Genomic DNA, 22,373 nt, shown 5'->3' with positions numbered 1-22,373 from the left:
GAAAAAGGATAAGAAGATCAGAGAGTTAGATCTGGAAGGGATATTAGAGGCTATCAAATCCAGCCCTCCTCATTTTTCAAATGAGGAAACGAAGGCACTGAAGGGTGAAGTGATTTGCCCAGGCTTATACAACTAATAAGCATCTGGGTTAGAATTTCAACCCAATGTCTTTTGATTCCCAGTGCAGTGACCTCTTTACTGTACTTTGCTGTTTTTCCAAACAGGCTTCTTCAGGAAGACTTTCCTAACCTCTCTTCATCTTCATCACCCCTCTTTTAGTTATTTGCTGTTTATCCTGTATGTAGCTCATTTTTACATACTTATTTGCTTGTTTTCTCTCCTCATTAGACTGAGCTCCTTGACTCAAGGGCTGTCTTTTGCCCCTTTTTATATTTCCAATGCTTAGCGCAGTGCCTGGCACACATCATAGGCACTTGATAAGTGTTTGGGAGGCAGTTAAGTGGTTCAGTGGATAGAGCATTGGACCTGGAGTCAGGAAGACCTGATTTCTAATCTGGCCTCAAACCTTATTAGCTATGTTACCCTGGGTAAGTCACTTAATCTCTGTTTTCCTTGATCTACTGCAGAAGGAAATGGCAAACCACTCCGGTATCTATGCCAAGAAAACCCCACAGACAGTATGGTCCATGGGGGTCATGAAAAGTCAGACATGACTGAACGACTGAAAAACAGCTGCAGCAATAAATCTTTATTGACTGACTGAAAATATTTAATCTGTCAGTAGGATTTGATTTGGTATCGTAGGCCATTTAGGCATCCTAATTCTAGAGGGAGTAGTAATGGGTGGTGGAAATAGATCATTTAGGGGTTATGATTCATTTTCAGCTCAAGACAGTTTAGTTTGTTACAGAATAAAATGAAAAATCCAATTTAGAGTCATTGGTACAGGCGAAAAATGGTGCAGTCTGGACTAGGATGTCGGCCATGTGAGTGCAGAGAAAAGAATGGGCATGAGCAATGTGGTGGAAGTAGAACTAATAAGACTTGACAACTGAAAAGGAAAATAGAAAACTGATTGGCAGAGTGAGTTTTACCTTCCTGAAGATAAAAGGGCTTATTCCTTTTTTTTCCTATTAGAAGACTTATTTATATCTTTTTTTGTTTTTATATCATCTTCATTTCCCAATATGCCCCTCTTGCATCCCTTCCAGAAAGCCGTCTTTTATAACAAAAAGACAGAGGGAAAAAAATTGCAGTGGAGCCAAATTAACCAATATATCATCCAAGTCCAGTGTTATAGGCAGCATTCCATTCACATCGCCGCTCTTCAAAGAAGGGAGGGAGATCAATGCTTATAACTTCTCTTCAGGGTCAAGCTTAGTCCTTATAATTTCACATCATACATGTCCAATTACTATGAGTTGTTCTTTCCACTTCCATTGTTGTAATCATTGTGTACATTGTTTTCTTAGTTCTGTTTATTTCACTTGGGATCAGTTTATAGGTCTTTCTATTCTTTGTATTCTTCATGTTAATTTTTTTTACAGAAGTAATATTCCATTACATTCATTTATCACGGTTTGTTAAGCTATTACCCACTTAAAGAACATCTGCTGTGTTTCCATTTCTTTACTATTACTGAAAACATTTTTTAGGGGTCTGTATTTGATTTCCGTGGAGTATCTGAAAGAATTTTGTTTTTAACAAGTCTTTTTGTACCATGTCCCTAGGGCTTTGAGTGGATAAAGGGCTTTCCTTGGAGAAAGAAAAAAAGAAAAGTGCGTTTTGTTGATCATTAAAAAAAAAATCTGTCTCTGAAACTTTGTCTTCTCACTTTTGATTTTCTTCCTGGTTTCCTTTAATGAGTTTCATTTGAATTGGGTGACTTTAGGGTCTATAATCATCTCTTTTTTTTTTCTCTTCTTCTAACCTAAGAGAGTTGTTACTTTTAATGAACCATCCAGGCAACCCTGACTCCAGGGATTTGAAATTTTCTAACAGCACACTGGGGTTTCTGGGAGTATCACAACTATTGAAATGTGTTTCCCCTTTCACACTTTTGATTGTGGGGAAGATATGTTAAGACAAAACAGAAAATTCTGTTTCTCCCATCACAAAGTCAGCACATTTTTACTTGGGACTAGATAGATCTTGGAGTCGTCAGCATAGAGAAGATAATTAAACTTAAGCTAAAGAGGTCCCTGAGAGAGTGTGCAGAGACAGAAGAGAAAGACAGGGCCTTGTGACATGCTCACAGGAAGGGGGCAGGATATAGATTATGATCTAGCAAAAGGAGACTGAGGAATATATACAGTAGATAATATAAAATAGAAATTTTATTCATACAAATATGTATATAAATAAAATAATGTATAATAAATATAAAAAATAATAGGAGAACCAAGAGAAAGCCATATCATGAAAATTCAGAAAGGAGAGTAAATACCCAGGAAGAAATGGTGGTCAGGAGTGTTAAATGCTGCAGAGATGTCAAGATGCATGAAATCTGAGTAAAGGACTTCAGATGTGGCAATTAAACAATCATAGGTAACTTGAGGACAGTTTCAGCTGGGTGATGAGGTCAGAAGCCAGATTGCAAACGGTTGAGAAACAGTGAGAGCAAAGTAGCTTTTTGGGGGCGTCTGTGTTAGAATTGCACAGACACATGGCTACAGAATCAAGTAAGAAACCCTGAGGCAGGGAGGAAATCCCTACTGTATGTTCAGACATGGAAGCTCAGAATTTCTTCCACTAAAAAGAAGTAAACAGAGCTCAAGGCCTTTCAGACTTCAATTGGTTATACAAGAAGGCTTGTAGATAGGTAGTGCCAACTAATTATAAAATATTTTCAGATGGATGTCAAAAGTTGAGTGCTCATTTATCTTATAAGCAATGGTTGGAACCGAAATGAAGAATGTTTTCATGGCTTGGTTTGACTTTTCAGTGGCTTGTCATTCATTCAGTTGTCTTGGTCGTTCAGTGCTTCGACTTTGTATTTTTCCTCTAGGTGTGTTGTCCACCTTGGGAAATGGCTACGTGATTTATATGTCTTCAAAAAGGAAGAAGAAGCTGAGACCTGCTGAAATAATGACAGTTAATTTAGCAGTCTGTGACCTGGGGATTTCAGGTAATACAGCAATAAATATCATTTCTTCTTGATGCTTTTTAACTTTTCCATTCCAAGTTGACCAATGAGTTTATTCCTTTACTCTAGTACTGTCCACACTCCTTGAAGTTAGTGGGAACTCCTGGTTAGAAGAGATAGAAAGGTAGGCCTGGGCCTACACGGCTGTCTCTGGTGGGGTTTGGGGCCAGGAAAAAACGATGCTATGTGACACCTTTTTTTCTTCTTGCCCCCGAATAATTTTATATTGATTAAGTTTAGAAACAAGTTTAAAATGAACACCCAGAAGATCCTTGAAGGAGTGAAGAAATTATGAACTGGCAACATGCAGCATGAGAGATATGTGCAGCAGAGTAAGAACCATCTTAATATTACTGATTTAGAGACCTTAGAGGTCATCTAATGCAACCCTCTTAATTTATAGATGATAGAATTGAAGCCTTGGTAGGTTAAGTCAATAGTTAATAAGCATTTATTAAGCACCTACTATGTGCCAGGCACTGTGATAATTGTTGGAGATACAAATATAAAAAAGTAAGAGTTTCTGTTCTTGAAGAGTTTACAATTAATGGGAAGGGGGAACAACACACAAAAGGCTGCAAAGGCATGGGGGGAAGGTACATAACATGAGGGAATGGTGGAGATCAGATAAATCCCAGAATAATGTAACCAGCTAAGAAAGGAGGGGATATACAAGCTGAGCCTCATCTTCAAATAGAGGTTTTAGAATGAAGTGACTTGTCCAAGGTCATATAGGTCACCCGAAAGTAGGAGAATCAGCATTTGAATCCTAGTTCTGAGAATCCAAATTAATCACACTTTCTACTAAACCACTCAAAGAATAATGGGTTCAAATTTCAAATCCCATAAATCAGGCTCCCATTGCGTGCTCAGCACTATGCTAAGGCACTGTGGAGCATATAAAACAAGCATATATGATTACCCTGATTACCCCTTCCACTGAACTCAGAGCACTTACTGTCTCTACCATTCATTTGGCATAAATCACATGCCAACTCATGCCCTGCTTCCTCATCCCCAATCCTACCCTTACCTAAGTAGAAAGGCAGATTTTACAGATTCCAGGAATCCATGGTATGGGCCACTTTGGAAAGTAAGGGAAGCATTCAGAATTAAGAGACCTAGGTAAACCCCAACTCAGTCTTAATACTGAATGGTTTTGAGCAGAGGATGACTTGGCTGGATGTACATTAGGCAGACTACTTTGGCTGCTGTGAGAAGGTTGGATTGATGGGAGAGACTTCAGGAAAGGAGAGTGGTCAGAAAGTTGTTGGAATAGTCAAGTCCAGGCGTGGGAAACCTGTGGCCTTGAGGCCACATGCGGCCCTCTAAGTCCTCAAGTGAAGCCCTTTGACTGAATCCAAACTTCACAGAATAAACCCCCTTAAGAAAAGGATTTGTTCTATGAAACTTGGACTCAGTCAAAAGGCTGCATCTGAGGACCTAGAAGGCCTCACGTGGCCTCCACAGGTTCCCTACTCCTGGTCTAGTCTTTGAATAAGGCAAAAAACACTTGGAGAACAAACAAGATTGGGATAAAAGTGAGATTTTAATGCAGGTCCTGAGACGATGGTTCTTGGCCTTTTATGGGTCATTAACCCTTTCTCAGAATAACGATTCAAATGAATAAAGTTATCTACATAGGATTACAAAGGAAACCAAATGTTAGTAAAGATGGAAAAATTTTCCCCATCTGAGTTCACTGACCAGCCTGCGATCTAGGCTAAGAATGCTTGCCCAAAGATGCCATCTTTGTCCAGCTGGTAATGTATATTGTAGGGATTTGGAGTGAATTATTTACTGATTCTGTCTGTATACTATATATGTTTGCATTGTAAACATATGTATAATACTTATATGTATAATACTTATATATACACAAACAGTATGTATATGTATATATGTGTTTATATACATGCACATATTACATATTTGCATATGTATATATGAATATTTAGGAGTTTGCTGTTCAGCATAACTTCTCAGAGCTGCTTCCTCTCCTGTCCTTGTTATCTTTCTATGTACATACATTTGGAATGAGAATTTTGGATTATTGTGATAATTCTGTGACCTTGAGTCACTTTTCTTGGTCTCATTTTCCTCCTGTAGAAAATGAAAGAGTTGGGTTTAATGATATCTAAGGGTCAGTCCATTTAGCTCTGACATTCTGTGATGAGCATTCTGTACTTGGAGTTGAGAAGATTTGGGTTTGAATCCTGCTTCATATGCTAGCCTGTTTGTTTTTGAACAAGTCTCATTTACTGTCAAATCATTCCAGTTATAGAAATTATGTTCATTTCTGTTTACTGTTTGAAGAGGAGACATGAACAGCCAAAGTTGTCAGAAATATTTTAATCACTGTTTCTCTGCCTAAAGTCACCCTTTAATGATGCTTTGTGCTGTCAGCTTTTCTTCCTTCTAAGTATGCTTTTCTGAATCTGCGAATCTCTTAAGAATAGGATCAAAAAAGTCCCCAGTGAGACTATTCATTGCTCAGCAGTAGATTAGCTGAACTCTTACCGAGAGTTTGACTGCCCAGAATTCTTTATGTAGGCCTCGCTCAGTGGGTGGATTTAAGCCACATTAGTCCTTCTGGGAATTACATAGGCCAAGAAGAAGAATGAAAAGCTGCATCCTCTGCCGTGAAAATATTCCTGGGCAGAGCAAAGGGAGTCATTGGGCTGCACTATGTACCTATGTACCTTGCTATCACTCACAATGACCACAGGGTGGCGGTATTGAAACATGAATGGCAGCTTTCAATTTCAATCTTAATTAAGAGGCAATGTGGTTTAGTAGAACAAGTATTGGATTTGGAGTTAGAGTACCTGGGTTCAAATCCCACCTCCGCTACTTACTACATTCCTGACCTCGACAAGCGAATCTCTCTGGGCCTCATTTTTCTTATCTGTAAAATGAGAGGGTTGTACTAAATAATCTCTGAGATTTTCTCCAGATCCTATAATTCCCCTAAACATTACTTAACATGCATTTTTCAATTTGTGCCAGGCACCGTGATGAGCCCTAAGGATACAAAGGAAGGCCGAAACCATCCTTGTTCTCAAGCAGCTCATGGTCTAATGGGAGTAGACAATATGTAAATAAATAGTTCAATACATGATATTTATAGATTTACAGATTAAATAGGGGGTAATCTGCGAGGGAAAGGTGTTAGGGGTGTGTGTGTGTGTGCAAAAAATAAGATTTAAAACTTTTTCTGTTGCATCCAGTGTGGAGATTACAGTCCATGACTAAAACCTGACTTATCATCCATCCTTCACTGATAACTAATGATGGGCTCACAGGAATTAGATGAAGCCTAACCAAAAAAATGGTCCCCTAGTTGATGTGATTTCATTGAAAGTGACTTCACCTAGAAGAACTTGCTTCACAAAAAAACGAAACAAAACAAAAACAAAAAACAAAAAAAAAACCCTTTCCCTTCGCAATGACAGAGTTCTCAGACTCACCTGGCCCATTCTCAAGCCCACCACCTCTCACATTTTTTTTCCTCAGCACACTTTTATAAATTGGCAGCTACGCTCTGTCTCTTTCCTCAACCCTGTTAGACTGTCAGCCCCCAAGGGCATGTATCAACGTCACCAGGCAAACTGCCATGTACCTGTGAAGAGATGTGACAGACTCATCCCTTACTGACATCCCATGAGTTCCTTTGATGAAACCTCACTTTGGTGCCTTAATATAATGTGCAGGTGGTCCTGGGTTTTTAAGCTGTGCCAGGGGAGGGCAAAGTTTGGGAAAATTTAGGCAATCTGCTTCGGTGATGGGCCTGGTAATGGACTGAGTGTTTGTGGTCCTCAGTTTTCTGACTTTAATCACCAGGTTGTTCTCAGGGTAATGGAGGTAATTATCAGAGACAACCTACTGATAATTTATCCATATACACATATACATATATATGTTTGTATGTGTAGATATACACACATATTTACATATATGTGGGCAGCAAAGTAGCACAGTGGATAGAGTACTGGGCTAGAGTGAGGAAGGCTCATCATTCTGAGTTCAAATCTATTCTCAAAAACTTACTAGCTATGTGACCCTGGGCAAGTCACTTAACCCTGTTTGCCTCAGTTTCCTCACCTGTAAAATGGCCTGAGAAGAAAAAAAAGACAAACCAAAAACCCTAGATGGGATCATTAAGAGTCAGACATGACTGAAAAAAACTGAACAACAAATATTTACATTACCTTCTTTCCCAAACATATCCCTCCCCTTGTAATGAAGAATTAAAAAGAAAGAGGAAAAATAGCAGTTCAACAAAACTAATCAACACACCGATATAGACTGAAAGTATGTTCCATGCCTACAGTCCCCACTGTCTACAATGAAAGAAGGGAGATGGGTTTTATTTTCTCTTCTCTGGGGCCAAAGTTGGTCATTTTAATTAAAGAATATTCAATTTTGTGTTTTTGTTTTTTTTCTATTTTCACTGCTGCAGTCACGGGTATATTGTTTTCCTGGTAATGTTTACTTCACGTGTATCAGTTTGTGAGGAGTGCTCCTCAGAATACATCAAATTCATATTTTTTTAAAAAATACAGTGATAGTCCATTATATTCAGCCACCATCTTTTGTTTAGGCATTCCCCAAGTGGTGAGCCTTTTCTTTGTTTTCAATTGTTTACCACTCACAAAAAAAGTGCTGCTCCTATGAATGCTATAGTATGTATAGGACTCTACTATTTTTGACCTCTTTGGGTGTGTGTATGTGTATGTGTGTGTGTGTGATAATATATGTATATAACATATTTATAATATATAATACATATATACATGCATAGTACATTTGTGTACATCTGTATATCTATCATCTATCTGTAGGACTTCTGAGTCAAAGGGAATGGATCTTTTAGTCACTTTTTAGCATATGTTAAAAATGACTTCCAAAATGATTGAACCAATTTTGCAATTCCTCTAACATTGACATCTATTGTCATTTTTTTTCAACTTGCTGGGTATGAGGTAAAACTTCAGGGCTGTTGTCTTTTTCTTCTTATTATTAAAGGTTTGGAGCAATCTTTCACATGCTCCTTAATAGTTTTTAGGTTTTTTTTGAAAACAGTTTGTTCATAAACTTTGTCTATTTGTTGGCAAATGGCTTTTGGTCTTAAATGTTTGTCTATATATTTATCTATATTTTTACCATCAGATTCTTATGTCAATATGATACAATGATCATTTCCCCCATTCAGCAACTTATCCTAGTTGCATGGATTTTGTTTGTATGTTAGCTTTTCAATTTCATGTAATCAAAACTATCTTTTTTAAAAAAATCATTTATGATAACTTCTGACCCTTATTTTTTAGGCACTTTCCTTCTAGCCATAGCTGTGAATAGTACCTGATCTTATTATCTTCTATTTTTAAAAAAAATAATGTGTGATTTATTATTCAAGTTACATATCCATTTAAAATTTATGGTGAAATATATTGAAACATGTTTGTCTAAACTTAATTTCTGCCCACCTCCTTTCCAGTTCCCCATCAGTTCAAGGAATTCTTTCCCAGATAATTTATATAGTTACATAATTGAACACAGTGAATTTAATCAAATCCAATTGAATTCTTGTCTGTTCCATTGATCTACTCTATTTTTTAACCAGTACCAATTTTTTTTGGTTATTACTGCTTTATAATATAATCTAAGGTTTGGGAATGCTATTTTCCATTTATTCCTGCTTTTTTTCAGTGTTTTCCCTTGAGATTTTAGACCTTTTGTTCTTCCAAATGAATTATAATTATTTTGTCTCAATCCATCCATTTACTGATACTTAAAGATAATAGAGTCTTCTTTGCTAAGGGGAGCACCCACAATCGTGAAATGACAGGTCCTTGATGTATTGGGCCTTTCTGTGTATTCTCTTAATAAGGCCCAGCTTGGGAGAATATTGAGAAGAATGTTGGCTCTTTAGCAATCGGATAACCATCCTTTCAGATTGCTTCCCCACCTTCCACGAGGCCAGTCACACTTTGGTCCAATGGGAAACTTATTCATTTATTTCTTTAAATCAACAAGCAATTCATCTGTTACAATTTAGTTCAACGTTGTTTGATTGCCTCTATCGATTCAATTCAGCAAACGTTTATTAACCAGCTAACACGTACTACTTAGGCACTAGAACAGCTAAATTTCCATCCTGTCCTCATGGAGATTAGTATTGGTGCTAATGAAGACTGTCCTTCCTGCCCTTCTCTCCCAATGCCCTCCCTTCTTTACCACCACATCTTACAATCCCTAGGTTTTTCAAAAATCAGTTTCTATAGGAGACCTTTTCTGATTCCAACTGCTTTCCCCTTGAAATTACCTGGTATTTACTTTACATTTATAAATTTTGTGTTTAGTTACTTGTATGTGTGTTGTTTTCCAATAAATGGCAAGTTCCTTGAGGGCAGAAACTATTTCACTTTTGTTTTTTGCATCTCCAGAGCCTGGAACATAGCAAGCATCTCATACATGTTTATTGATTAATTGATAACACTTCTATTAGCTTGGCTGGCTAGAATGCAGTTCTGATGACGCCACAGGCTTGCTGCAGATCTATAGTATTGAGCACATAGGGAGCTAATGATGAAGAGTTCAGATGAGTTGGTAGGAATTCCTATCCAAGACTGAAAACAAACAAACTTCCAAGTCTATTTTTTGCTGTATGGATGGTGAATCAATAGCAGTGACCTTAACACGTGGAAAACAGCACAACTTGTTTGGGAAGGGAGTTATCAAATAATAACTATTCTGTTACCTCTCCAAACCTCAGTTTCTTCATCTGCAAAATTAGGTAGTTTCCCAGTCTAAGTTCTAGGATATTTCTAGTGCAGTGGTAATTCATACTTATACAAGCTTTTCCTCTACAATTATCTTGTGAGGCAGGTAGCACCAATCTTATTATGCTCATTTTACAAATGAGATAGCTGAGGCCCAAGTTGAAAAACTAGTTAATAACAGATTCAGGATCTGAACCCAGTCACTAGGTCATTCTGTCTGTCTAATCAGTTAAAGCAGCTTCTTTAGACAAACACATTATGTAAACTCATTTCCTCCACCTTTCCCTCTACATGTTCCCTTCAGGGAAGGAGTAGGCCACTAAATTTAATACAGTAATTGAACAGGAAAGCCTGGATGAATCTAAGCAGAAGGATGCTTTCTAGAAAGTCAGAGAAAATGAAGGAGCTCTGATAAATAAATAACTAGAGCCTCCAAGGTCCAGGGAGATGCAAAGAACTTGAGCCCAGCACTTACTGAAATTGCTTTTCTTTATTTCACGGAAATATGAGCATGGCACAGCAAAATATGTGGATACCATGTGGAAAAGCCAGAGTTTAAACCTAGCCCCCAGTGCTGGCCCCCTCCTCAAGTCTTCCTCATGCCAGGCCCAGTGCTCTGACCAAGGTAGCAACTGGTTGCCTCTGTCTAGTCCAATACCCTTATTTTGCAGATAAGGAAACTTTCTTTTGCCTTTATTTTTATTTTTGTATTTCCAGTGCTTAGCATGGTTTCTGGAATATAGTAGGTGCTTAAGAAATGGTTATCCACTGACCGATTGATCTATTGAAGTCCTTGAGTACGGAAGGGGTCATTAATCAATTGAGCCAGAATAGGTGGGTCAATTTCCGTCCTGAGAAGGGAGTTTTACTATATCAGAGGATAGATAATGGTGCATCCCACCAGGTAACTGTAGGGTACTGGTCATTCTAATATTCTAGGGGAACCTTATCTAATCCAGTGGCATGATTTGGATCAAAATCATTACCTGTGGCTGGGAACAATTCCAAGGACAGGTCAAGGTAGGACCAGGCATGAAGTAGGCCTGGAGATCACCAAATGCAACTTTATATTGTGCCTGTCTTTTGACTGTGGCTCCTGCCCACAAAGGAACAGCTGTGCACTTTTAGTGCACAGGCAGTGTTTGGGCATGGAACATCTGAGGGAGAGGAGGAAGACTATAGCCCTAAAGAAAAACTTTCTTCTTCAATATTTTGCCCCAACAGTGATTGGTTCCCATTTTTTTTTTGGTTGGATAAACTCCTTTCAACAACAAGATGTATTGTAAACTGCCAGAGTAAATCTTATCTATCTATCTATCTATCTATCTGTCTGTCTGTCTGTCTGTCTGTCTGTCTATCTATCTAACATTCTGAAACTATTTATTTCTTAAAGTGTCATTAAAGAATTTTTAGCATGAATTCCTTGGATTGTTGATGTAAATTACTGGCCTAGGCCACCATTGCAGCTCCACAGCCTGGTTCTATGGACTTTCACATGAACTTAATTTTGAATAACAGAAAGAACTTTGATGGTAGAAAAAGTACTATAACAGAAATCAGGAGCCCTGGGTTCCACTCTTTCCTCTGTCCTCTTCTGACTTTGTAATTGAATCTCTCTTGCCTTAAATTGCTTCTTTTGCAAGGTGGGGATGAAAACATCCCAAATGTCTGGAGGCAAGGGGTTAAAATAGTTTATCTCCTAACCATCCTTCTAGCTCTAAGAACTATAGGGCCAGGGGCTAGAATTGTGATTTCATGGGTATGGGAAGCTTCTGATGAGGAAGCTACCTCTGCCAATGTAGATTGGCACCCCTTTTGCAATTTACACTCTTAGGAAGCTGCCTTGAGAAATTTAATGACTTTTCCAGGGTCACCAATGTAGTATATGTCAGCCATGGGCTTTAAATCTAGGTCTTCCTCACTCCAAAGTTGGCTCTCTATCTACTCTGCCAAAGTCACATGGGTAGTAAATAAGAGTCAGAATCTGAGCTCAGGTCCATAGCTCTGTCCCTTGTATTACTTAGAGTTCTTGTTCCAGAAGTTGTCTCTCATCTAAACAATCTGACAAAGGAGAGGAATAGGGTGGCATCAAGGTAAGGAGTAAAATGATTGTTTTGATAACACCAGCATTTCCCACGGTAAACTGCGTTTTTCTTTTCTAGTTGTAGGCAAGCCTTTCACGATCATTTCTTGCTTCTCTCATCGCTGGGTGTTTGGCTGGGTTGGCTGCCGCTGGTATGGATGGGCCGGTTTTTTCTTCGGCTGTGGGAGCCTTATCACTATGACTGCTGTCAGCCTGGACAGATACTTGAAAATCTGCTACCTCTCTTACGGTAAGTTGGCAGGTTCCTTCAGAAGTGTCCTTCTCCTTTCTTGGGAGGCAGGGCTGGAGATTGGTTTGGGAGGACTGAATCAGATCCATAGCCCTCAGAATGGCATCTGTGTAATCTCATGTAAACTCCCATGGCCCAACATATCCTATTTTTTTTAAAAAATATTATCTCAAAATGCTTTCTGGTACTAGGCCACCAAACTGGAGAAAGTGGATCATTTTTCCTCATACATCTTGTATTTTAGCTTCTTCCTTACGTGAAGGGAAGGAATATAATAAACTGGTGGAATCCCTGGGTAATAGATCCTTAGGCCATCTGCCTCAGAGAAAAATCTAATTATAATTAAAGATGGGCTTGATTTTCTCCTCAGGCTCAGGTCCACTCAGTTGTTGAGTCAAAGGGGATTCCAAAATGGAAAATCTTGCCTAGGGAAATACCTTGCCTACAAATCTTTGAACATCTTTGTATGTCCAGGCTTGGTCTATGTAAAGTCACAAATTAAAATGTTTTCGTTAAAGCATTTTTCCCCCTCTTGAATGTGGAATGGGATAGGGGTTGTGGATGTTGACTCAGGAGGAAAAAATGATAAAATTGATAAAATATCTCAGGGATTGGTAAATGTTTTTTCAAGTAGATCTTTCACTGTGATGAAAATGTTTGAGTCAGTCAGTGGTTTTTCCTTTTTTGGACACAGAGGACTTGTGGGATCAGAGGAGCACCCTCTGGAGGTTTAAGTTTAACCTATTAGGCTTAAGTTTATTTAACCCCCTAGGCTGAAGTTTAGGCATTCTTGGAATGCTCAGGGTAAGTACAATGTTTACAATGCTCTTTAACAAGATCAGTCATCTTTGATTCACCTGTCAATTATTTTTAGCCTTTAGCCATCAATTAAAGCGCTGAGACCTTAGACAAGGGAGAAAAATGGGTCAAGCTAGTTTTGTCTACCTTAATGTGATAGAATCTTACCTTTAAAAGTTAATTGGTGAAGGGTGGAATTTGGACCTGTGATTTCATCACAGTGTTTTTTTTAATGAGCACTGGATTACTCGTTTGATCATTCCTGCAACCCTGGCCCAACAATCATTTTGGAATTGTTCATAGATCTAACATGAGCCAAGATGCCAAATACAACTCAGTCAATATCCATCCGCTGATCGGTGATCAGTGTTTTGGGTTATTTCATCTTGAATGAAGGGACACGGCTTTTAAATTTTATAGCTGGTGTCAAAATTTGGCAATTAATGGTCCTATGGATTTAAACAGGATCTTGTTTACTCTAGAAGAGAAGAAAGGCTTTTAGGCCAAAACAATACTTTCTATTTCCCAGGGAAGGTGTGGTCAAACAAGTTCAGAGGGAGTCTAAATGTTAGCTTCTCTCTTTTCTAAAGATTCTGCTTTAGCCTGTGGCTTTGCCTCAGTCTAAGGGATGATGCTATTGATTCCCAGAAACAGTTGGGGATAGGGGGAGGCATTGAGCAAAGGAATGGTAAGGACACCGGCTAGCTTTTCAGCGTCTTCTTTATAGCCTGGCTTCACTGTTTTGTTTGAAGTTGTTTGGACATCCCAGAACATCTGAAGCACTCATAGCATCACAGAATCATAGACTCTTAAGACTGGAAGGAATCATAGCGGTTAATTGGTCCAACTGCCTATCCAAGGCAGGAATCCTTTTGACAGAATCCCTGATCGCAGGACGTCCAGCAGTCTTGTTTGAATGCCTCCCATGATGGGAAACTTACTACCTCCAGAGGCAGTCTGGTTCCATTGTTGTTAAACGGTAATTTCTATTGTTGAACCAAAATCTGCCTCCCTGTAACTTCCACCCGTTGGTCCTAGTTGCCTCTGGAGCATCACAGAACAAATCTACTCCCTCCTGTATATGACAACTTTACACGCTATCCAAATGTAAGTACAAAACACCTCACAAAGTCACTTATATGTGTTTTTCATTGAATTATCTGTTTTGGATGATCTGTGCCAATGCTCCCTTCCACTAGGGTGGATAATCGAGAGTGGACTGCACAAGAGTTACTTACTTAGCCACTCTGTTCCTAGATTGTGAATTTTAAAATCTTTAGATCCAACTCACAGTGTGATTCAGCTTGATAAATGAAGATTTTAACATGGCAACAATTGTGTAAATGCAATATAGACTCTAGTCACTAGACGAGATGCCAGAGTGGAGCTAAATGTAAAAGTTCTTTTCCTTTTCTTTTGGAATTCAAATCAATTCAACAGACACTCGTTAGGTGCCAAACACAAGGCCCCATGCTAGGTGCTGGGGTTACACAGAGATATAAGATGGAGACCCAGCCTTAAAGGAGCTTACAATCAATTAGGGAACACAAGTTATGGACATTAACTATAATGTAAATTAGAACGTAGGAACAAAAGAGAGGGCTTATAGAGTGCTGTGAGACATTTCAGGAGGGAGATTACTTTTGGGCGGAGTTGGGGGGGGAATGAAGGATCAGGGAAAATTTTGTGGAATAAGTGACATGTGAGATGGGGTTCTTAAAGAGTCACAAGATCATGGATCTAGAACTGGAAAGAAACTTAGAGGCCATTGAGCTCAGTCCCCTCATTTTATGGATGAGGAAACTGAGATACAGAGAAGTGACTTGCCCAGGATCATACAGCTAGTAAGTGTGTGAGACTGCATTTGACCTCAAATCTTCCTGACTCCAAATCCAGTTCTCTCTCCATATGGAACCTAGCTATCAGGAAGAGATTTGTGGGATGGAAAAGGAGTCCACTGGGGGAAGGTACTGAGTGTGGCAGTTTGGCTGATTCTCAGAGTATGTAAGGAGGATCATGAAAGAAGATTGCAAGGGTAGGTTATAGTCAGAAGGTGAAAATGGTTGAATGCCAGCCTTTGGAGTTCAACTGTCATTTGGAGAGGTTTAAGAGCAGGGGAGGGATGTGATCAGACTCCTATATTTGGCAGTCTTGTGCCACATAGAGTGGCAAGAGAGGAGAGAATGGTGGCAGGGATAATAGTTACGAGGCTTTCGGGGTAATCTAGGTAAGAGATAATGAAAACCTCAGCTAGGTTTGGCTGGGGGAATAGAAAAGAGAGGTAGATTGAGAAAATCAATTTATTTCAATTAGAAAAAATTACCATGTCTACACTGAGGATCCTTCTGCTGGGCCCTAAGGGAGACATACCGTTTAGATGAAATGTGGCATGCAGCTTCCAGTCTAGAAATATCACATCAGTATGACGGCTAAGTTAAAACAACTGGTTGGATATGGGGAGTGAGGGGCAGGGGGGACCAAGAGGATTAAATAAGCAGAGCCTCTGAGTCTGAGGGTTAATAGATTAGACTTCTCTGAAATTGATCTTCATGTTTAGTTTCTGATACTTTAGACCCAGACAGATAAACATCCAGAATCCCACTTCCTTGGATCTAACAACCAAGGTGTGTGTGTGTGTGTGTGTGTGTGTGTGTGTGTGTGTGTGTGTGTGTGTGTGTGTGTACAGGTGTGTGTGTGTGTGTGTGGGTAGCACTCTTTTCAGATTAAAGCCATAATTTAAGCCAATCCTTATTCTGTGGTAGTGACCTTGAACTCCTGAAAAATGTTCCTTGGTGTAGCACTATTGCTCTTTCAAGATGTCAGGACTTATCTTTTTGGGGGATTCTATTTTGGTTAATGGAAGCTAGCACTGGGGAACACAGTGATGCTCTCAGAGAATTCCATCTACAGTGCTTTCTGAGCTTCTCCTTTAAGATAATCTGGCTCTCTCATGACTGCTGAGTGATAGTGATGGTTAATCTAATATAAACAGGGAGGCTGTGCTACCACTTGCCACAGAGAGACACTTGTTTTAGTTTTGTAACATATAGTAATGATCAACATCTCCTGTACATACATACACATTTCCTGACAAGGACATTAAGAGGTCAAATGAGATAAGAAGGTGCAAAAGCTTTTTGGAAGAAAGGTGTTCAATAAATACAAGGTATGATTTATTCTTTTTTCCTCACCTGATACGAATTTGTCTTTGAGTGCATTTGGGTGCCTGGTGGAGTAGGGAATTTGAGGGATCCTGCTAAGGTTTCCCCACCCTGAAATAACTTAGATCCATAAGTTGTCAAAGTTGGAAACTAGTTTAATCCCCTGTTTTTGTAGATGAGGAAATTGAGTTCTAGAAAGGCTACTTACTGAAGGTCAGTCAATAGATGATCTATCAGTGGCAGGGTGGGGATTTGAACCTACATCTCTTGACTCCTAATTCAGCGTGCTTTCCATGGCACCATGGTGAGTCTTCTGAGTACATGAAATTCTACTGTTAGGAAGTCATTCTTTTGGCATTATGTCTCTAAAAGACCCTTATTAAACTCCAATATCTCTGGAGAAGGTAATGTCGTGAATCTCATCAGACCTTAATAACTTATTTAGTGTTAATGCTGTTGAATTTGTGTATGAGATTACTTTCTATGGGGAGCTAGCTGAGAGGGGCCCCTGGCTAACCTATGTTTGAGGGAGAGGGTTTGGAAATCTACAGAGAATAGGGTACCTCCTGGGGAAGATGCCCCAGTGGGGGTGCTCTGAAATCCTTTGCAGGGAGTCTCCTGTGCTCTGGACATAGGTGGCTCCTGTACATAAAGCTGACTCTCAGAGCTTCTAGATAATGCATTTTTCCCCTCCCACCCAGGGACTTGGCTGAAGAGACACCATGCCTACATCTGCCTGGTAATCATCTGGGCCTATGCTACCTTCTGGGCAACCATGCCCTTGGCAGGTCTGGGGAACTACGCCCCTGAGCCCTTTGGAACGTCCTGCACCCTCGACTGGTGGCTGGCGCAGGCCTCTGTGACCGGACAAACGTTCATCCTGAACATCCTTTTCTTCTGTCTCTTGCTCCCAACTGCCGTGATTGTCTTCTCCTACGTGAAGATAATTGCTAAGGTCAAGTCCTCCACCAAAGAAGTGGCCCATTTCGACAGCCGGATCCAGAGTAGTCATGTGCTGGAAATGAAACTGACCAAGGTACTGGAGTCATATGTTGGAGGAAATACATTTTGCTGGCTCTAAAAACTTATTTGGGACATACAGGAGAAAGGGATCAGGAAAAGGAACGGGTAGAGAAGCAGCAGAAACTAATGGTGATGGTGCTAGACTCTCTCCTCTGTCCTGTGCTATCTTATTACTCTAGGTTTTTCATTTACCATTCCCATACACATCTCTGCTGTACTCACTTAACTTGGACACAGAATTGTTGAATTAGAAGGGAAGGGAATTAGTATTTTTTAGTGTCTACTTCATGTCAGGCATTGTACTAAGTACTTTTTATAAGTCTTATCTCATTTGATCCTCTTAACAGCCCTGTGAGATAGGTACTATTATTATCCCATTTTATAGCTGAGAAAACTGAGGTTAAGTGACTTGCCCAGGGTCACACAACTAATAAATGTTTGAGACCAGCTTTGAACTCAGATCTTCCTGACTTTAGGCCCAAAGGTCTATTCATTGTACTACTGGAACTGAATCTTCAACATGCTCTAATTTAACCCCTTAAACTGGATCATAAGTTTACAGATGGAAGGGGCCCTAAACACAATGTAGTCTGACCCCTTTATTTTAAAGATGAAGAAACTGAATGCTAGAGTGATCACATGATTTGCACAAGATTGTACAGGTAATAATTAGCAAAGATAGGATGTGAACTCTGGTCATCTCACTCCAAATCAGCCATCTTTCTGCTTTATCACATTGTATGAAGCCTGCTAAAAATTTCCAGACAAGTGGTCTTACTTCTTATACTTTTGGTTGTTCAGTCATATCCAAACTTTGTGACTTTGTTTGGGATTTTTTTTTTTTGGCAGTTGGGGTTAAGTGACTTGCCCAAGGTCACACAGCTAGTAAGTGTCAAGTGTCTAGTCTGAGACCTGATTTGAACTCAGGCCCTCCTGATTCCAGAGCTGGTGAGCTATCCACTGCACCACCTAGCTGCCCCCATTTGGGATTTTCTTGACAAAGATACTGGAGTGGTTTGCCTTTTCTTTCTCTACCCCATTTTACAGATGAGGAAACTGAGGCAAACAGGGTTAAGCTAGTAAGTAACTGAGGCCAGATCCAAACCCAGGTCTCCCTGACTCTAGGCCTAGCGGTCTATTCACTGTGCCACCTAGCTCAATTTTAAGCCTTCCCTTGATGAGAAACCTACCTCCTGAGGATCCCAACATGGTTTTGGACAGCTCTGATTGTTAAGCTTTATATTGAGCAAAATCCGCATGCTTGTAACTTCTACTTAATCATTCTGGCTCTGCTTGCTGGAAGCAAGCACAACATAATCCTTTGTTACCATGATGGTTCCTTGAATCCTTGAAGACAGATATCTTCTCTTCCCCCTTACTTCCCAGTGTTCATGTTTTCTAATGGCTCAATGTCCCCAGTTCTTTTAACGAGTTGATTGTTAATCTCTGGTTATGACTTATGAGGTTAGTTGGTATAAGATGATAGGGCTACATTCAATGATCCCTAAAGTCTCTTCCAGCTCCACCATCCTATGGTCCTATGATCCTGCAATTCTTCTGAAGATGATTATTTTCTCCTGAGTACCATATCTTTAATTCAAGTTGCTATCTCTAGATGCCTGGGCTTGGCTGTGTTGAATACTAGGAGACATTAAGAATAATAGTAACAATATATGACAATAAGATAACTCTTACACTTGGCAATGGGCTTTAAATTCTCTCATTTTGCTCATCGAATAATGCTGTGAGGGAGGTGCTACAGCTATTATACCCATTTCACAGATGAAGAAATTAAGACTCAGAAAGGTTAAGTGATTTCTAAAGGGTCATGTAGCCAGTAAGTATTTGAGGTAGGATTTGAATACCTAACACATCCAGAACTTTTACACTGTGCCACATTGACTAGATCTCTCTCTCTCACCTCTCTCTCTCTCTCATAAAATATTGCTCCTTTAAAAGATAATAGCATAAACAGAAATTGATTTCTAATTACTAACATTTGCATAATAAGGTAAAGTAAACAAGAATTTAATTTTTAAATGAGTTCACAAGGTTTTTTTATTTAAGGCAATTATCCTTTCCACATCACTGGTGTTAGGGGCACTATCCCCACCATCCCCCCTCTCTGCAATCTGGAAAATCTGCATAAAATTTTTTCACTTTCCCTTCATACCAGAGAAGTCTAATTTTTTTCTCTTTTTCTTTTATGGGGTGTTTACAGTACCTTATTGTAAAATTTGGGTTAAGTATTTGGTCATAGGTTCTGTGTTAACTGCTGGCCTTCAGTGCCATCTACAGCTTCTGCAAAACCCCACACCCAAAATTCCCATTTAATTTCTTATGCTGACCTTCAATATATTGAAATCAGGCTGGAGAAAGTTGTGATGTGGAAAGGACAACTGTATTTGTTAAGCCTAACCCAAGAAATATCTATTGGTTTTAATATAGTAGTGGCCATTGTTTTTGTTTTCATTATCCTTTTTGATCTTCCTTTCTTTTAAAAGGCTGTCATCTATCTATCTATCTACTATGCATATAATTGTCTGTTTATCATCTTTTTCTTCAGGCATTTATTATCTCTCCTTCCCAACTGAATAATAATAATAATAATAATAATAATAATAATAATAATAATAGGAAATCCTCATAAAAATATTCATAGTTCATTAAAAGAAATTGCCGCATTAGCCATGTCCAAAAATGTATGTCCCGTTGTATATTTTTTCTTCCACCTCTCTGACAAGGGATGAGTAGCATACTTCATCTTAGTCCTCTGGATTCATGGTTTATCATTACATTCACTAGAACTCCTAAGTCTTTCAAAATTGGCAAGCAACAATTCCAGAGATGTATCAGTGCCTTAGTATACCTCATAGATGTCAGTGTGGCATTGTGGCTAGAGAGCTGCCCTCGAAGCCAGGAAGTCCTGACTCTGATACATATTTGCTGTGTGACTCTGGGCAAGGCACTGAACTTTTCACTGCTCAAGCCAATTCTCTAAAACTACGCATTGCAGAAAAGGTACCAACGTGCATTGGAAGAGGGAATTTCCTTACCTTGGCATTCCCTAATCCTAACTACAACTAAATCTCTTACCTCAATGATTCAACTGCAACTATTTTTCAGTCATTATTTAACCTCATTTTATCACATCAGTGCTAAGATGAAGGCAAAATTATGCTAGGTCTTTCCTTAAAGCCAGAAGCCTTAAAGTTATTAACTCCAAATCAAACTAAGCTCCTTCACACTGGGTCTGTTCATTTTGGTATTTCCATGCTTTGTCGTGGCTTGGCACCACCCTTTGGCCAGTTTGCTCTGATTCATGTGTCTGAAGCATTTGTGCTTCCTACAACCACCACTAAGACCTTATCTGCACCTGCATCTTGCTAGTCTTTTTTTTTTTCCCAAGGGGAAACTCAGCTTCCAATTTGCATATGAAGTCCTCAGGTTGGCAGTTTAACCCCATTCATCTATTTCGGATTACTCTTCCCCTCATGGTAAAGCAGAGAGAAAGAGAAATATAATGCTCCAGGAGGACTCTGAGTTGGAGTAAACCTGCAGAGAAGCTCTTCCCAATAAGGAAAAAAAAAATTCTTGGCAACTATGATTCTATCTCATTGATTGCAAATAATGTTGCCTTTAGCACTCTCAATTTTACACTGAATTTTTCAGCTTCTGCAGGTGTCTATTTGGACTTGTTTTCTTGACATTAAATTCTTATTTTTTTCCTCTTTATATTTTAAATGCATTTTGACAAAGAATGATTTTAAACAGCCAATGCTATTGATTTGGGCCTTAATAGTCCTCAGGAAAGGGTCATTAGGCCACAGGGTTATATGGTGGTGTTTTGCTTGGAGATCAAAAGACCTGGATTTGGGTTCTGGCCCTACAGCTTATTAGCTGTGTACCTTTTGATAAGTCATCTCATAGCTCTAGGCTTCATTTTCCTCCTCCATGAAAGGAAGGGGGTAGATTTCACTTGATGATCCTTAAAGTCCTTTCCAGCTACAAATCCTATACTCTTCTAGCCAGGTTCCTCCACCATTGTTTCTTTGATGGATCATTGTAATTAGGGTTGATGAAGGCAAAGAGCATACCATCCAAACCAGCTTTTTTATGGTTGGTTACCTTAAACAGCTATTTTCTGGGCATCTGTCCAGGATAGTACAGTTAAACCTCATTAATTCAGATGCCACTAATTAGAAAGCTGAGATAATTTAGACTGGGACTAGGCTGCATTTGATCTTTGGACTATACATAGAAAAAAAGAGTTTGCTAAAAATATTAATAGTGTACACAAGATGGACTAGGAAAATGTTTAAAACTACTTAAGAGGACAAATGATTGTGTAGAACTTTAAAAGTCTTTAAAGACTCCCTCTTACATATACAATAGATCTATACCTATATCTATGAAGAATTTCTTAAACTAATAAAATCAGGTGTGACTAGTACAGGTATGTAGATGTTTCAATGGATAAAATGCCAGGCCTGGAGTCAGGGAGACTCATCTTCCTGAGTTAAAATCCAGCCTCGGACACTTACTAGATCTGTGCCCTGTGTTACTTTACTCTCTTTGTCTCTTGTTTCTGCATCTGTAAACTGAGCTAGAGAAGAAAATGGCAAACCATTACAGTATTTTTGCCAGGAAAACCCCAAATGGGGTCATGAAGAGTCGAACATGACTGAAACAATTGAACAACAACAGACCTCTGTGTGTGTGTGTGTACACACACCTACATATATACACATATATATGCCCACATTAATGCAGTTTTAGGTATATACATATACATATATATATATATATATGTATATGTGCTAATTCCACATATATTCTTATACATAATTAGTATATATAATATATATGTATATACATACATTCCTGCATGTGCACAAGCACACACACACACATACACACACACACACACACACACACACACACACAGTGTTTTCAGTCATTTTTTAGCTGTGTCCTACTTTTCATGACCCCATTTGGGATTTTCTCAGCAAAGATATTGGTTTGCCATTTCCTTCTCTAACTCATTTTACAGATGAGGAACTGAGGTCTATCAATTCATGAAGACAGTACCCCAAAGGACTATTAGGAAATATTTGTTTTGCTTTGTTCTTGTTACTTTCTGAACTCAGAAATATTAAAACTCTTT

General features: G+C 39.0%; 1 protein-coding gene across 1 annotated transcript in view; it reads left to right on the top strand.

Moving 5' to 3' along the window:
• The window catches only part of OPN5 (opsin 5), a 66,187-nt gene that overhangs the window by 30,691 nt on the left and 13,123 nt on the right, over positions 1 to 22,373 (top strand). Inside the window, exons 3-5 of the mRNA XM_020993950.2 lie at positions 2,969 to 3,088; positions 12,054 to 12,224; positions 16,885 to 17,219. Coding sequence (XP_020849609.2) covers positions 2,969 to 3,088; positions 12,054 to 12,224; positions 16,885 to 17,219 — 626 coding nt within the window. The remainder of the gene's footprint in view (positions 1 to 2,968; positions 3,089 to 12,053; positions 12,225 to 16,884; positions 17,220 to 22,373) is intronic.

This window comes from Phascolarctos cinereus, unplaced genomic scaffold (genome assembly GCF_003287225.1).
Source record: "Phascolarctos cinereus isolate Bilbo 61053 unplaced genomic scaffold, phaCin_HiC Scaffold_5;HRSCAF=322, whole genome shotgun sequence".
NCBI classification, from domain to species: domain Eukaryota; kingdom Metazoa; phylum Chordata; class Mammalia; order Diprotodontia; family Phascolarctidae; genus Phascolarctos; species Phascolarctos cinereus.
The sequence above is the reverse complement of the archived record's forward strand: the minus strand, read 5'-3'. Positions and strand labels throughout refer to the sequence as shown.